Here is a 17,080-nt window from a genome sequence, read left to right on the forward strand (position 1 = left end):
TAGTCCAGCAGAGTTGTTTCTAACTTTGTGGTTTATGACTTTGAATAAAGCAAGGCGTACTTGTGAGCCTTCATCACAGGTTATTGCCTGAGTCTGGCCAAGAGTTGTAAAACGTTCGATTTTAATTTTGTTTGGAGCGTTTTTTTACAGCCTGGGAGTTGTAAAATTATACAGTATTTCAGAAGAAAAAATACAAAACAATTGAGTAAAGTCATAAAAGGAGGGCTTGTGTCCACTAATGGCGTTTTTTGGGCTGGCTGCGCCCACAACCTCAATTCTAGGGCGCTTCTCGCTGGGGCTAACTGTTGCTAGGTTACTAAAGTTATCATCAACTCTGTTTTAAGTCGCTCTGCATGCTTAATATTTGCTTTTATTCAAGGAAATCTTACAAAGAAAACATAAAAACAATGGAAAGGACACCTGGAAACTGTACCCTTGAAAAAAAGAAAGCATTATCGATATCTGAAGTCCCGCCCCTTCTTGATTTTGATTGGTCGGTGAGGGAGAAGCGACATTGATGAGCGCAGCAAAGTTCCAAAAGTTGAACTATTTAAATTGAGAGCGCTGTGAGTGCATGGACAAATAACAGCTTACACTGAGGGCGGTTTTTTACGCTTAGGAGGCTGAGCGCTGAAATCGCCAGACTGCATTGGCTCTGTATAGAACGCGCTAAAAACGCTGTTAGTGGACACAGGCCCAAGCGTCTTCAGCCTTGTTAGCATCTGTTTAAAGCTATTCTGGCACAATGGTACTTCAAGCTAAATGCTTATGCCAGCATGCTATGATGCACACAATGGCAACGCTAACATGATTTGCAGGTAAAATTGATCACATTCAAAATCTTTGGCATGTTAGCATGCTTAAATATGTGCTAACTAGCATTACAGCTAAGGTATTTGGTATATTAATAGTTTTGCAGGTATTTGGCCAAACTGAAATTCAAAATGATGGCACATATAAAGATGAATGTCAAAGTGATTCCTAAATCACTAACAGTTATCTAGAAAGTGGCAAAGTAAGAACATTATTATAGTAACTCTTCGCAGGTGAAATGGCAGGCAGGTGCTGGTGAGTGTGAGCTCGTCTCTGCACTGCAGAAAAGTTTTATACATCCAAACAGCACGACCTGCCACACTGCAGTCATAATAAGACTACTTTATGTGTTTCACTCCTCTCTACAACTCATGCCAGCTCTTTGACTGCCTTCACCTCAACTCTGGATCCATTTGAATTATTGATCATTCAAGCAGGAGGGGAGTTATAGAGAGGGTTCCTGTCTGAGTTCAGAGAAGAGTCCCTGTGTGCTTCTTCACACTTGATACATGTTTGGACAAGAAGGGCAGCCCATCTGCATGTTTGCACTGCAGGACAGAAGGGGGACATTTATCATTATAGACAAAAGTTAATTTAGTATACACACACACACACACACATATGCAATCATGCATGCTGACACGAACATACACACACTTCTTTTTACAAACAACTTCAGAGTCCTTTTTATGGCCTTTTGATGTGTCTGTCTGTCCTCCCTCAGGAGATCCAGCCTGGTGATCACCACAAAGCTGTACTGGGGAGGAAAGTAAGTGTGTGTTTATGCATGTGTTTGTGTGCACTTGTGTGCGTGTCCATCATGTGTGTGTTTTCCTCAGATGTTCAGGCTATCTCACCAACGGCAGGCTACACATTAAAAGGCTGGCCTCCAGCTCAGGAGTGTGACATGGGATCAAACATTTTAAATAACCCAACGGCTCACAGACGCGGAGGACACACTCAAAAATGACAACATGGCCGTGTTATCAACCCATCATGCTCCTTTTCATACTCTAATCCAGCCTTCTTGCCAAACTGCCATGAGTTATATCTGCTTTTTCTGTCAAGCTGAGGTACTCTCGTCTCAATCTGGGTTAAGCTGCTTTTCCACAGAAGACGGCGTCGGCTATACTCGACTCTACTTATAGGAGTTGCTACTAGTACTATCTCTGCTATGTTTTTTTGCAGTAAATTGTACCTGCTCACTGTCGGCATGTGGCATCATAGCAGATTTACGTGTTAAAATGTGCTTGCTATGATCGTGTATTCAGATCTTTTACTCTAAATGCCTGCCACCGAAAGCATAAACTTTTTCCACATTTTTAGAACCAGCTCAGCTCACTTAAACTTTGGCTGAGGTGATACTAAAAAAACTACCACATACCAGGTACAACCACAACTTTTGCGTTGGAAATGAAGGCCCCAGAAGTCGAGCTGAGTCGCACCATGCAGGGGAGATGATGCATAATTCACATCTCCACTGTTTCTAAAAGTTTTAAGGCTCTTACTGAGGGAAGTAGAAAATCCCCAAGTGTATCTACGTTCTTCTTCTTCTGTTTTTTTTCTTCTGGAGTGTCTGATCTCGATCAGTAGAGAAGAGCCTGGGTGTCTTAAGCTCATCCTCTCAGACTACAGTCAAGGTACCATATCAGTCTGCATGCTGGATGGATTTAGCGAACAACTCGTTGACCCTTGGTTGAGTGAGCTGTGAGAGTGCCTGAGAGGCCTGCCAAGCAAAGTAGATAATTGCACACTTTACTCTCAATTACTAATCCTTACCTTTTTGTGCAAAAGGTTAGAAGGCATGGCAATATGGACAAGGTACCACATGTTTCAGTGTTTGAAACACATTATTTTAACCCTAAGCAGGCTGGAGCGCCTCAAGAAGGGGGGGAGGCAAAAAGAGAAAGTGTGGAAAAGACAAATAGCAGGAAAATGAACGAACAGAGGAACAGTGGAGCAGAAAAAAAAGAAAGAAATTATGTGAAAAAGCAAAAATGCAGGCATGGGGAAAATGTGAGTAAACACAGGTGAGACTACAGGCAGATCACTGAAGCACAGTCAGCACAGTTTGCAGGTGTTGTGGTTTACGCCCCAAAACGTCACTTTTTTGGTTGACCCACCAGTTTTATCAGCGTCATTTACAGACCGACTGTCTGCTGTCTTTAGCAAAACAGCTCAGAAAACCCTTCTGTGCATTACCAGCTCAGCACTCGACACTACAGACAATGTTAGCTGCTAGCTAATGAACAGAGTGGAGAATTTAGCATCTACTGAGCGAAATGGCTCACTCAGGAGATGGTGGAGACTAATGAGTGTATATAAAGATGGTGGAAGTGTCTCCATCTACTCTCATTGTATTAAACTGAAGCCAAAATACCCCCGTGACGGGCACTGCCATCTTGCACTGGTGACATTTATTGGAGCCAGAGTCTGCACAGTTGAGAGCCGCCGTAGCCACTTACGCTAACCAAAACACATACGTAAGGAAAAAAAAACACCGCCCCGCATGTCGGCGTGTTTAACAGCAGAACAGCTTCTTGTGTTGGTCTGAAGCAGACATTCACAGATATGTAAACTTCAATGACTGTAGTGATTGTTTTAGTTACGTCTCCTCTCACCGTTCCTCCTCTACTCTGCTAATCCGGAACAGATCGGCTGCAGGAGCCGTTTTTGTCAACAGAGCTGTCAATCATAATTTTGACAGCATCAGATAACTAATTAAAAATAAACTTGTCAGAAAAATCAAAACTTAGATGTAAATCAGCATGATAATAAATATATATAATGACAGAAATCAAGGTTGAGAAACATTTATTTGGCGTGTATTTTGATTTTATAGTTTGACTCATGTCGCTGTTAACATGGAGGAGGCGGACTTTATGGCCTATACTGCAGCCAGTCAGCAGGGGGCGATAGAGAGGGTTTGGCTTCAGCTTTGGGGAGCTGTCATGTCGTCCATCTTTTTGCACAGTCTATGGTGGAGACCAAAAAGGGGCTAAAAGGAGTGTGAATGTTTGACTTACATTTGTCAGGCAGCTGGAAACATGACTCTAGATGAATGTAAATGCTACTTTGTGTTTGCTAGGTTCGTATAGAGCGTGCTGAAACTGCTAGAAAGATGGATGATGCAAAAAGTAGAATATTTCTCCCTAAACTTTAATTGAATTAAAAGTCACATATTAATTAAGTGAGGTACAAGGACCGATTCATAAATGCAAGTACGTTTCCTCTGTTACATTCCCGCCATAAAGGTCATATTATCCATTTTTGACATTATTACCTGCCAATCACCAAAGCCTTGCTCGCAGGGAGGTCCTTTAAAAATCAGCTCTGATCAGGACAGACAGCGACAACAAGCCTCAAGTGTTTGCCCACCTCACAGACACACAGCACAGTTTGTTCCATAGCTGCGGGCACACTGCGGAGCGTCGAGTGGGTGTATTTCTCATAACCAATTTGTTGGTAGTTTGTTATGCAGGCTCTTGTTTAGTATGTTTAATGACCTGAGAGCTGTGTGTATGAAGTTATGTGAATGTGTGTTGCATGTGTGTTCACACCACCTGACGTGCACTCGTTTCCCTCCTGTTGCAGAGCCGAGACAGAGAGAGGCCTCAACAGAAAACACATCATTGAAGGTAACAAGTCGATTCCCCCTCCTCTGCTTTGTCCTTCACATCACCCCATCACTCAGAGCGCCGCTGCACGCCTCTAATCTCCCTCTTTTATCTCTTTTTCCTCCTTGTCTCTGCCTTGTCTCGGCTCTTTGATTTTTCTGCATGTGCACACCCTGCTGAATTTGCAAGTTGTATAAGCGAATGCTACATCAAACCAAGACAGATGTTTAGTCTTTTGCGTTGTCGTACCTTTAGGGGTGCCCTTCTAAGAAACTATTACATCATGGTGTAGTACACACATTAAATATCCTCAATCACTCCTCTCCTTTTCTACGAGAATGAGCCTTACTCATTCTTACTTTTCACATAGCGTTACCCCGAAGCACCCCGCTTCCTAAACAACTCCATCTCCATCCAGTCCAGAGCGCAATGCACCTCATGCAGTGACTCAGCTCTCTCTCCCACGTTATTAACATTCACAGCAGCCTCTGCAACTTTCCCCCCCCAGAACAAGAGACGAGAAATACAGTTTAGAGAGGGCTGGAGGGAAAGGGCAGACGCTGACAAATTAAGAGAGAGGGGAAGGAAAGGGGACATTGCTAATAAGCTAAAGCCAGTTAGCATGTCCAGACGATAGGTAGCGTCCGTTAGAGGAAGGTGCAGTGTCCCTGCGTGCACTGGTGTGGCAGAGGTCACACAGGCGAATGAATAACTCATGAAACAGTATTATGGGGTTTTAAAACTTTATAATCAATAGTAGAGATTAATGTGATGAACTTCAGAATGACAGTAAGGAAATGTCAATGTCTGGCAACCTGTGAGCCCCATTTTCCCCTCAGGACAAAGAAATTCCTCGACAATTTCATCATTTCAAAGAGGCTTTTGCAGAACACATAATTAAATGCATTATTCGCCGCAGAATGAATTATTACCCATTAGAATAGCTTTGTTGTTTAACATCTTTTCTCAGTTCCAAAAATAGACTGCCGTCACAGCCAGTAAACTCCAGCTAATCCACGGGACGGGGGAAACGGCTGGAGATGACGGTGCAGGCTCCGATTAGGATCCATGTAATGGGTGTTTCTGGTATCGTGGGGAGCGTGGATGACAGAGGGAGGAATAAGTGGTCGGGATGGTGGTGAGGAGAGCAAAACTCTCAGCTGGGATTAGCGGGCGGTGATGAAGCCTCTGGCACTAATCTGCCATGCACGCTCACATACTCGAGAGCGCAAGAGTGTCTTTTGCCTTGTCTCCATTTCTCTGCTGTCCGCCTTTGTGACAGTCAGCTGTGTTCACTGTTCATCTTTCATCTGGTCTGTTCTGTGTGTGAATGAGGATTGATCTGCTCACAATGATTTGTTTGTTGCCATCTCTTATCCTCTACTCATTATGCAGTTTTTTTGTCACATCAAAAAAGAAAAATGAATGATGTGTAATAGAAAAGGAAATGAGCACAACCTTTTTCCTGATCCCTACTTTTTCCTGTCATCCTCTCAGCTTTGAGTTGTTGGGCTTTACCGCCACCTGTCAAAACAGCATTCATTTATGTAACAAGTATTTTTCACAGACATATTTTTTTCAACAGGAGATAGTTGTGTGATGATTGACAGCGATTAATAATTCTCTATTCCATCTTTTAAAATTCTCTTTGTGAATCAAATGTCAATTTTAGCAGTGGCAAAGATGCTATGGTAGCTCTCTGTAAGACATGACTATGTATTTTAAAAGTCTTAATTAAAACAGTAAAAGAGCATTTACATTACAAGTTCATTTAAATTACAAATTGAAAGAATGAAAAGGACAAAATGTTAGTTTGGGTTACATACTTTGCTTCATTTCTTGTAAATAAGTAGCTAGCCACATTTGATATGTCACAGAAGAATCCAGTCCTTATTTCTATATTGTTTAAAGTCAGACAAGCTAACCTTAGCTGAGCAGTCACCATTTTGGCTAAATGCTTCTTGAACTACTTCTGCTACTATTTAGCCAAAATGCCAAGCTATTGTACAGCTAAACGCTAACAGTGACGAGTCTTTGAGCCTAGTGTGTGTTTAAGTTTAAAGTCAGACAAGCTAACATTAGCTAAGCAGGAGCAGCTTTGGCTAAATGCTAAACTACTACTGCTACCATTTAGCCAAAATGCCAAGCGTTTGTACAGCTATACGCTAACAGTGACGAGTCTATAAGTCATCATACTGACTCAGTAAGGACTGCTACCAACTTAGCTTACGTTAGCTTGCATTAGCCACTGCTTCTGGTCACACCCAACCAAGAAAAGCTGTAGAAGTAAAACACCTGAGTGCTGAGTGTATATTTTGTTACAAAAAAACCCCGGAATGATTAATGTTTTGTTTAAGGACGAATTTGTCATGTCTTTCAAAATTACCCTAGTCCTGCTTTAATTAAAATAGAAAGACATAAACTTTATACAGACGTGTTTCAGCTGTGATCATCTGTTTTTAATTCATGGCAGACCTACTGTGTGTCTGCTGTCAAACAAAGACATTTCAACGTGTCAAAGAAGGAGACACACAGGTGTAGTTAATTATATTTAACAATGACATGACTCATTAGGACATTTAATGGAGTGGAGCCATGATTAATGTAATTACGTACACCTGTGTTTTTCCTGCTTTGACAAACTTTCCAGCTCAGTACCAGCTTTTGTCTTTGCTAACCGTAAAGCCAATTTAAATTTTCTCATTCAAAAAAGGCAGATTAACCTGCCTGATATAAAATATGAATTGCAGCTTTTCATTCAGAATTATCAATATTATATAAAGAATAAAAGGCCTTCCCTATTCATGAACCAAATCAATGACTCTTATTCAAAAAAAAAACTGTTAGATGGAGCACATTATGTTCAAGTTAATTATGGCACATAAGATTAGTATTTGAGAGGAGAACGACCTTTGAAAACAATGAAGCATTTTGCTGTTGGTCCTGTAACCGTGACCCCTGCTGGGTAAAGCAGACAGAATATGACAACACAGTATCACGTGTGAGCTGGATCAAAAGACGTGGCAGGCACGATGCAGCTGGCAGGCGTTGAGTCACATGTGGTCAACTGTCACTTTGCCATAATTACGAACATGTTGACTTTAAATCCCCAAGGATCCACCTCACCCTATTTCTCCTTTTACTTTATTTCATGTCCTTTTCTATGTCCTTTGTTCTGAGCTGAAAAACATCACACTTTTTGAGGGCAGTCATACATGCCCAAATTTAACTCAATGCTCCAGCAAATTTGCATCTTTGCTTCACATGGAGTTCGACTTGGGTGAATCTGGCCTTTGACCCTAATATGACCCCACTTTGACCCCACTTGACTCTCCCACGTGATATTAATTTTGCCTCAGCAGGCATGCTCATTCACCTGAATTCACACGTTTGTCCTTGCCTTTAAAATGACTCATATGTTGTTTATACATTCGCACCACTCCTGTAGCACCGTGTGGTTGCAGCAAGAGGCTTTTTTTGTGAAATATGTATACATGACATCGACTAGGCATTAATAAATGATAGATAGATGGAAACTAGTTTGTGAACACAAAAGTGAGAATTCTTCTTTTCAGAGCTAAAAGGAGAGTAAATATTGTGTAAAGTCATTCCTGGAGCTTATCTACGTGAAGGTGTTAAATAAATATGGAAAATGGAAGAAGTCACGTGAACACACACCGTGATTATAACTTTTTCTTTACAGATCCAGGCCAACATGTCTATGTCTAAAACTGTCAGGGGACAGATATAGATGTTCTAAGTCTGCTCGGTCCACTGGTATTAGCAGAAGTATTTATGAGTAGAGGGATGATGATGAGGGCTTATGAGAGCTATGTCGAGATCTTATTGTCAACTGTATCAAATCATCTTTTGGGAAATTAGAAATGTGTTTGATGTGTTTCTCTTTTGTTTCTTTTCTTTATTCGTCCGTGGTGACTATCAGGGGTGTCATGCTTAACGCTCATTATTCCTTTTGATGTAGTTTTTGCTCCTCTCACTCCAGGTTTAAAGGGCTCCCTCCAGAGGATGCAACTTGAGTATGTGGATGTGGTTTTTGCCAACCGGCCAGACAGCAACACTCCAATGGAGGGTAAGTAATCGCAGGCCAGACCCCCCTGGGGGGCGAGTGGAGGATCGGGGTAGGGACAATGCATGTTGTTCTGCAATATGAGAAGGTGAGAAATACTTACAAGACTGCTGCCCTCAACCGGACTGACGACCTTTGCCTTTGACTGGAGGGGATTGTCTTTGTGGCCGAGTGTCTCCCTCTGACACACACATACACAGGTTTCAAGTTGTCTGACAATCTTGCCTCATCTCTTGTCCTCTATTTCAGTCTACCACGCTCCCTCTTTTTTCCCCTCCGTCTCTGTTGGGACCGCTGGTTTCCACAGGGTCTCTGAGCTGCACCCGCTCCCAGCCCTCCCCGTTCTTCAGAAGCAGGATTATCTGGCCCCCCCGGGGGAAGCTGGTGTATTTTTGGGCTGGTCTCACTAGATACAAGCCATACTGTGTGCGCTATTTCTTCTACACTGTAGCGCTGCCTTTCCCACACATCTAACTTAAGTCATCATTTATTTCTTTTACATACTGCCATTTTTGTCCTCAATTACTTCTCCCTTGTGATGCGACCTCTACAGATACTTGGGCCCGTCATTTAGGCTATCCTGTCAACTCTCATCCACAGGTAGTTTTGAAAGGATGGAATCTCAAAGGGCTCACTAAAATATTTTCCAGTCGTTCCCCTTTGCCCCCCATACTTCCTCCCCAGTGCACCAGCAGACTGTGGGAGGCCAGTCTGCCATGCTTATCATTCCAGGGGCATTGCTGTCACTGGTGGTACTGGTGAGTGGCAGACCCTGCGGCCTGCTCCATCAAACCCTCTTGTAATTTGTCTCTGCAGATAAAGTCATCTCACTATTGACATCTCATGTAGAGATTTTTTGATTGAATGTCTGACATGATGATGAAAATGAACGGAGAGATGAGCCAGATACAAAAACAGACCCAGACTAATATAAAGACAGATAGGCTGAGTGTGTTTTGCTTTCAGCAGCTCACGACAGTACGTCCCATTAATCAGCGTAAAACATTGTGCACGTCTTCTTCATCCTTCATTACAGTGCAGCAAGGCCACAGTCATAAATCACTGTGTAGAGGGGTCGCTGACTTTTTAACAACTTGACAGAGAAGGGACTGCATGTACAGACACACAGAAAACAGTTTATCATCATGCATTAGCACGACATTTTCAGCTTCTCTTGGGGAAGGGATTAGCAGTGCTAACATGCGAAAAAGAGAGATTTCTACATCTCTGTTAGCACCTGCAGTTCACAGGACTTGTTATATACTTGGGTAAGATATTGATTCACACACCCACATGCTCCTGGAATTTAACACAGGATTAACAACATCAATCAAAGCACAAAAAAACTCACTTGAGCTCCAATTTTCCTCTAAAGAGAAGGAATGTTAAGCTGACAAACAGGTGTGTGTGCATACTTTCACTGCTACTATTGTGCTTACTTTTGTGTGTGATTTGTTTTTCGTCCTTGTGACTTTAACAGCTTCCGACTCCGTGTGGGACAACGTGTCCCCTTGGGGACGCAAAAATGTGATGTCATGGCTGCAGAGTCTTCCTTTGTTAGCGTCACAACATTCGTTTTCCGTCCAGTCATCCTTCTCTTTGTGTTCCTCTTTTTCTCTCCCCCTACTTGTATTCTACTTGCATTGTCTTATGGCACATATCCAGTAGTTTCCAGCAGCAGGCCAAATGTGCTGCACAAATATCCAGCTTCATCCTTCTTTTACTCCCAGTTTATTCTTTTCTAGGTCGTTAGGCTGTAAAATTTTCCTCCAAGAGGTGAACCGCCTTGCTAAAATTTCATCTCACATATTTTTCCAAATAGTGTATGCTAGTTCAGTTCATATATAGCAAATATGATGAGAAGGTGCCTCAAGCCTCTGTTCTGTTGTCATATCATTGTTTTAATAGGCATACCATAGCCTGCAGAGTAAACGCTTTACGTCTCAGCACAATGTTACCATCCAGTCTCTCAGCATCATTTTTTTTTATTTGACAGAGCAATATGAAGCAAACTGAATCCACTCAATCAAATGAATATAAAAATCTCCTGGACAGAGAGAATCAAGATAGAACACACAGGCGGAGGAAAAGGGCAGACGTGGCATCAATAAATAGACTTTATGATAATCCCTCCGGGAAACAGATTTTGACTGGAGAGCAAATGAAATGGTTCTGCCGCTGCGTACTGACACAAACCCAAAGGCATTGAGTCAGGACATTCCTTCAGGAGCCAGGATATCACCTCTCTCCTTGGCAATAAAGAGCAGCATGCAGGATAATCTCACCCACTCAGTGCATCAGTACTTGTCTTTCTATTGGCCTCACATTCAAAACCTCCCAAGCCCACGATCATAGAACTAAGAGAGGGCTTCATCCTCCATTGAAAACCTCCTGCGGTGTGACATATTGATCACCACCTTGTGTGTATAAGAAGGATAAACTTAAGCTTCTTTATAAGTACCGCCTTCCTGTAAATCAACTCTCTCAAAGACACCTAAACATCCACATGGACAGCTCCCCAGACAGATAAGCATCTCAGTGTGTGTTGTATAATGTCTTCAGCACTCCTTGATGCACTCTGCAGGGGAGGCTGAGATACCTGCTGGCTAAATTTGACCAAATGATCCCGACTCAGTGGCATGTTGCTGCTGTAAGAGGTCTCAAGGACGGGTTGATATTGGTAAGCAGGCCGTTTGCAAATCATGCAGTAGCCAGCTTATGCAAACAGGATCTTGCGTATATTTCATGCGTGCTCACATAGTTAACTGTTGTCGTGTTGTAAGATCTTCGGGAAAGAGTGCAACATAACTAAGACCTGCAAATAAAAAGTTAATAAATGACTAGTTTCATGTTTTGAGTAGTTTCCTTTTTCATGTTCTTGCTAGATTTGTTCCGATGCTTTCTAAAATGCGGTATCGGGTATCAGATAGTATGCCATGCACCAAGCTAATACCATAACCAATTAAAATAAACTTCAAGATAAGATAAGCTTTATTGATCGCCCAAAGGGGGATTAGCCCCAAAATCAACTGGTCTCAGGTAAATTATTGTGTGACAGTAAGAAACAACAGTGTAGGTCTAACACAGAGTGTAAAGTTAGTCAAAGCTAGTAAAATGTTAGCAATCACTGTTACTCCACCGAGGGGTATACTCGAACAATACTCAAGCCTAGGTAACGCAATAGATCGAGAAGGGGGAAATGGTAACCGAACAGCTAGTTCTTGCAGAGTATTAAATGAGTATATCAAAGCCTCTCTCATGTCTGGAAGTAAATATAAAGCTACGCTTAGCATTAAAACTGGATACAGGCAAAAACAGCTAGCTAGCTAGACAGCTAAAGCTAACAAAGCTTAATAACATGTTTTATCTAGTCACCGTTCTACCAATCGCTCGGTTGTGTACGGAAATGTTGGAGTTTTAGGCCCCATAACTTCCTGTATGCTAACAGACTACCATGCTAGTTAGCCTGGTTATTAATTGAGCTTAAGAGGTGCTGCTTCGCTCATTTTGTTGCCTACAGACAAAGGCAGACTACCCACCATGTTTTCAACCTTTGTGTTAAGCTAAGCTAACTGGGTGTTAGCTGCAGCTAAATGTTTACTGTACATACATGAGTAGTTTGTGATCTTAATATCTAAATAATACATTAATCTCATATTTTGCTTGGCATAATAATACACTAAATGTTCGCCCTACATACACACATTACCGCGTGCCTGTGCCCACAACTTCACCCACATCATCCTCCTTGAAAAGCTGCAGTGGGTTTGTGTGAGTGGGGTGTGGATGGTTTATGCTGCGTATCTCACCTGAGCACTCAATCAGTGTGGCTCAGTCTGTTCATGACTCACTGTGGCCCCGTGGAAAGAAACTTTATGTGCGACAGGCCTGTAGGTGAGCCTGGATGTGGCTATGAATCAAGGTGTCATAGTCGCCTCCTGGCATTTAGCTGGATTATTCATGTATTCACAAACTCGTATGAACGTCGTGTGCCTCCGAGGTTCCTGCTTGGTTCACAGTTTTTCCTTCTGTCCAAATCCCTCCCTCCCTGCCTCCCTCTTTCCCTTTTGGAGCAGATGTACTGTTATTCCTCTACCCTCGCACCTGCCTCACCCACACGCACACTTGCTCTCTGTCTCTCGCTGAGCTACAATTTGGTCCACAGAGAGAGAAGAACGCATAAAAAAGAGTTGCTCCTTTTTTTAATCACAATCTGCTGGGATCTTCACCCTCATTTTCACGCTTCCTACTTTATATTTGGCCTCAAGAATTTGCATTGTACTCAGCAGGATGTTCATTAATGCTTTTTAAGAGCAATTACAAACTAAAGAAGTCACGTAAAAATCTTTATGATGTTGTTGTTGTTGTGTTCCGCAGTAATTAGAGAGTTTGTTTGCAGCGTACAACAGACACCCATTCAAAATAATAGCAACATTACCGCCTCCTATTGGAGATATCCTATGTTAAAATCTCCTTTGAGAAACTGCACCACTGTTGTTTTTATAAACCAATATAAATAAAAGACATTACATTTGCTTATGTACTATTCCACCCACCATTGCTTCCTCGATGCATCCTCAGGTACAAACACACAAAGCACTAAAGGCAGCTGTGGTGGCCGACTTCAACCCCACATTTATAGCTTGTTATGATTTGTTCTGCTGCACAAGAAAGCAACACTCGGCTAAGGTTGGCTGAGTCTTTTCATTTAACCCCTGCAGCGTTTGCAACATTATGTCGTCTGACCCCGGCTAAGAAAATCTGCTTACACATGAGTTTAAAAGGACACAAAGGGGCTGGATACATTTATACATCATCTTGGTTCCAGTCTTATCAAAGGCCTTTCAAAATCTATTGAAGCCTGTACGTATTGTAGCCTCATTATATAATACCCGAACCTTGTTTGTGTATTATATAATGATTGTAATATAGATGAACACAATTTGCTGGTAAAAGCCTGAATCTAATTCTCCTGTGGAGTATTTTTCTGTCTGTATAATGTGAAAATAATGTAAGACAAATTGTTGCTTATTAACGGTAATATAAGTAAAGTTTTATCAGTGGTCTTCCTGCATGTTATATAAAAGTTGCAGTTTCCATCCACTGTTTAATTATTAACAATGTACATATGTGCTCTTTATTATTTTGTTTTACAGAGATTGTGAGAGCAATGACGCATGTCATCAACCAGGGCATGTCCATGTACTGGGGGACATCCAGGTGGTCCGCCATGGAGATAATGGTGAGAGATAGAAGAAGGCATCTTGTACAAGCAACATGGGATTAGCAAATTTGGTGTTTAAAGTAATAATCTCAACGGTTTTTATTTAATAAATGTCTTTTAAGTCACTATCTATCGCCGAATGAGGTAACACAGTGGTGATTGAGCCTATGTCCCACTGATGAAAGCTGTGCATTTGCAGTATATAGTATTTTTATGGACTTGGTGTCTGGTGCGACTTTCGCTAAAAAAATCACAAGCGGCACCCAGTTAGTGATGCAATTTCCATCACCCAGCAGTGGTTGGTCTGCCAGAGAGGGTAGACGGAGCTAAGCAGCTACTTTTCTGGTCTCTGCAAGTGTTGCGAGTAAACAGTAATCTACTATGGCTGAACAAACAAAGAAAAAATTGATGACTACTACTTTGAAAATCCAAAGAAAAAGGAACAAATTCGACACTCAGATGAAGGCAAACAGTTACAACCAGAGCCAACCGTGGACGTCACACATGCAACACTGTCTGAATATCTGGGAAGTGTGCTCCCGCTGTTACCGTTTATCGCCATAGGTGCCGCCAAAGAGAACAAAACTGAGATATTCGAGATTACCACTTTAAATAAACATGACAGAGCAATTACAAGGTCAGAAATCCTCCAGATTTTTTTTTTAAATGGGATAATGCAGCCAAAGGTGACATGCTGACAGATATTAAAATACATGTATAATGATAAAGATTAAAGTATGACATCTTCTGTTTATCTAGATGTCCCATCAGCCCTTTCTTCTGAAATCATAAGCACTGTAAAAGATTTCTAGTTTTCTTTGTACAATTGACGGGGACAATGAAATCCAAATGAGCTAATATGTTGAAACACTTACAATCAGCAGTGAGAAAAGGAAAAAAAGAAAGTCTGAAGGTCAAGTTCCCTCATCTCATGAACATTTATCCCCTTTCTTTTATTCCCTCTTCACGTGTAATTAGGAAGCATACTCTGTGGCCAGACAGTTTAATCTAATTCCACCAGTGTGCGAGCAGGCAGAGTATCACTTCTTCCAGAGGGACAAAGTGGAAACCCAGCTGCCTGAGCTCTACCATAAAATAGGTACGTTTATAATGAGTTTCTCCTCAAGTTTTTTGAATAGATTTTTAGGGCTGCTTATATCCTGTTGCTTAGTGGTCATTGTTCTATCACAGGTGTGGGTGTGGTCTCTTGGTCCCCCTTGGCTTGTGGCATTATCACCGGGAAGTACGAGAACGGCGTCCCAGATTCCTCCAGGGCCTCAATGAAGGTACAGACTAGATTTCTTCTCAACACCTGTCTATTTTGAATAAATGATCCTAACCTTTAAATTCTGACGGCTTTTTTTCTGTTTCTCAAGCCATACCAGTGGTTGAGGGAGAAAATAATGAGTGAAGACGGGAGGAAACAGCAAGCCAAGCTAAAGGAACTGGGTCACATCGCGGAGAAGCTCGGATGTACTTTACCGCAGTTAGCCATAGGTAAGGGACAACATGAATGACACACGTGACCCTCATGAGCACAAACAAAGAAAACATTGATCACACTTAATTTAGTGTTTCTTAAACTTCTTTAAACTCTTCTACTTTCCCTGATCTTTAGCCTGGTGCCTGAGGAACGAGGGAGTGAGTTCAGTGCTGCTGGGATCCTCCAATCCAACACAACTAACAGAAAACCTGGGAGCCATTCAGGTAAAAAGACCATTTCCCAACAATGAGCCATAATTATTTCAGTGTTTGGTCTCGTCAAACAGCACTGATTGTGTCCTTTGTCTTTATTTTGTGCACCACAGGTAATTCCAAAGATGACAGCCGGCATCGCCACCGAAGTGGATCATATACTAGGGAATCGTCCTCACAGTAAAAAGGACTACCACCATTAAGATGGACCCATGTTTTAGTGAACTATGCTCAAAAAGCTTCTCAAAGCTCACTTCTCACAGCCATGGCACCATAAGTTGCGTGCCCAACTCTGCTTGTGTGCGCGTATGACTGTATGTGTGACTGTGTAAAGTGCTCCGCTTGGCTCCTCGTCTGTACGAAGATCAACCAGTACTCATTATTGTAGAATGAGCTACTTGACAAAACATGCATGCTACAGCTATAGCAGCCGGCCACTGGACTGAAACAGTAAGAAGATCAAGCAAGGTGATTTTCTGGAGTTCTATTCTCTTCTGCTTCGACAGAGTGTTCAGAAGCTGCTGAACCGCAATTTAAAGAAGCAAAAGATTAGATTAAGGAGAGGAGTTTACTTCAAACTCAAGTGTATTGTCACTAGCATGGGCCAGTAACTGAACTATCATTATTTTCTGAATAAGGCTGTCCTTGTATAATAAAAAGGAAAATGCACAAGGCACTTACCGTCCACAAAGTATCACATGAGCTCATAGCAGTGCAGTTAACACATGAAAAATATGCAGTGTATCAAAATGTACCCGATGTTCCAGAAATCCTAGATGTTTGTGATGTGGAAAAAAAATCAATGATGACCCATGTAACTGGGCCTGGCCTCAGCACACTGGATGATATGCTAACATTTCCCATTGCAGCTGGAACCTGTCAATGTGATCAATCGTTTCAGTACTGGATGAACTGAAATTCTGCTCACAATGCTGTCACTAAACCAAGAGAGCTAAGTTAAACTAGAATATGTTTCAAAACATCTGTACTGACTGTTATATATTTTACTTATTAAGCAGATATGTTAGAAAGATTATCATCTCCTCCTGTTGTATTTTATTTCTTTTTCACTTATGCAAAAGTACAGCAGTGTACTTTCCTATTATGCGCCTTCAACCCCTTTTTAATTTAGACTGTGCCAGACTGTTTGTCAGCTATAATAATGTCTGATTCATTTCATTTACATCTGTGTTTTGTGGCTAAAACATTTGTCTACTTGAAGTTGAGGAGATGATCCTCCTAAGGGGGAGCTTGTGGATTTAAAAACAAAGCCATGTAGCTAATGAAGATATTCTGTAAGAATAAAATCAAAGCATATGGACCCCTGAAGTCATTGCACCTGGAACACGCTTAATTCTCACTTACCCTCTCAACTTACCCTAGATGCCAGTTTTACATAATAGTATGATCTTTGTTTTGTTCTGTCTGTTTAAACATGTATTTTGGTGTTGTCCATCAAATTTGTACATATAAATAAAGAGCTTATAATTCTCACATACTATGTTTTACATATCTATAGTAATTTTCTAATTAATTTTATGGACGCCTTCTAATTGTTTGCCCTTTATTAACTGAATAGCAAATGTAGAATAGCTATTGTTTGTAGAGTTATATTGTAAATCTCAGTAAAAACTTGAAACACTC

General features: G+C 41.5%; 1 protein-coding gene across 2 annotated transcripts in view; it reads left to right on the forward strand.

Moving 5' to 3' along the window:
- Positions 1-17,080, forward strand: part of kcnab1b (potassium voltage-gated channel subfamily A regulatory beta subunit 1b) — a 37,448-nt gene extending 20,368 nt beyond the window's left edge. For both annotated transcript variants that reach the window (XM_069684260.1, XM_069684259.1), the window contains 9 exons: positions 1,538-1,582; positions 4,408-4,451; positions 8,434-8,520; positions 13,674-13,759; positions 14,720-14,840; positions 14,933-15,027; positions 15,118-15,238; positions 15,360-15,448; positions 15,550-17,080. In XM_069684260.1, coding sequence (XP_069540361.1) covers positions 1,538-1,582; positions 4,408-4,451; positions 8,434-8,520; positions 13,674-13,759; positions 14,720-14,840; positions 14,933-15,027; positions 15,118-15,238; positions 15,360-15,448; positions 15,550-15,639 — 778 coding nt within the window. In that variant the 3' untranslated portion in view covers positions 15,640-17,080. The remainder of the gene's footprint in view (positions 1-1,537; positions 1,583-4,407; positions 4,452-8,433; positions 8,521-13,673; positions 13,760-14,719; positions 14,841-14,932; positions 15,028-15,117; positions 15,239-15,359; positions 15,449-15,549) is intronic.

The sequence above is a fragment of the Semicossyphus pulcher genome, unplaced genomic scaffold (assembly GCF_022749685.1).
Source record: "Semicossyphus pulcher isolate SPU_LCO1_2020_fin unplaced genomic scaffold, fSemPul1.0.p SCAF_7, whole genome shotgun sequence".
In the NCBI taxonomy this organism is placed as follows: Eukaryota; Metazoa; Chordata; class Actinopteri; order Labriformes; family Labridae; genus Semicossyphus; species Semicossyphus pulcher.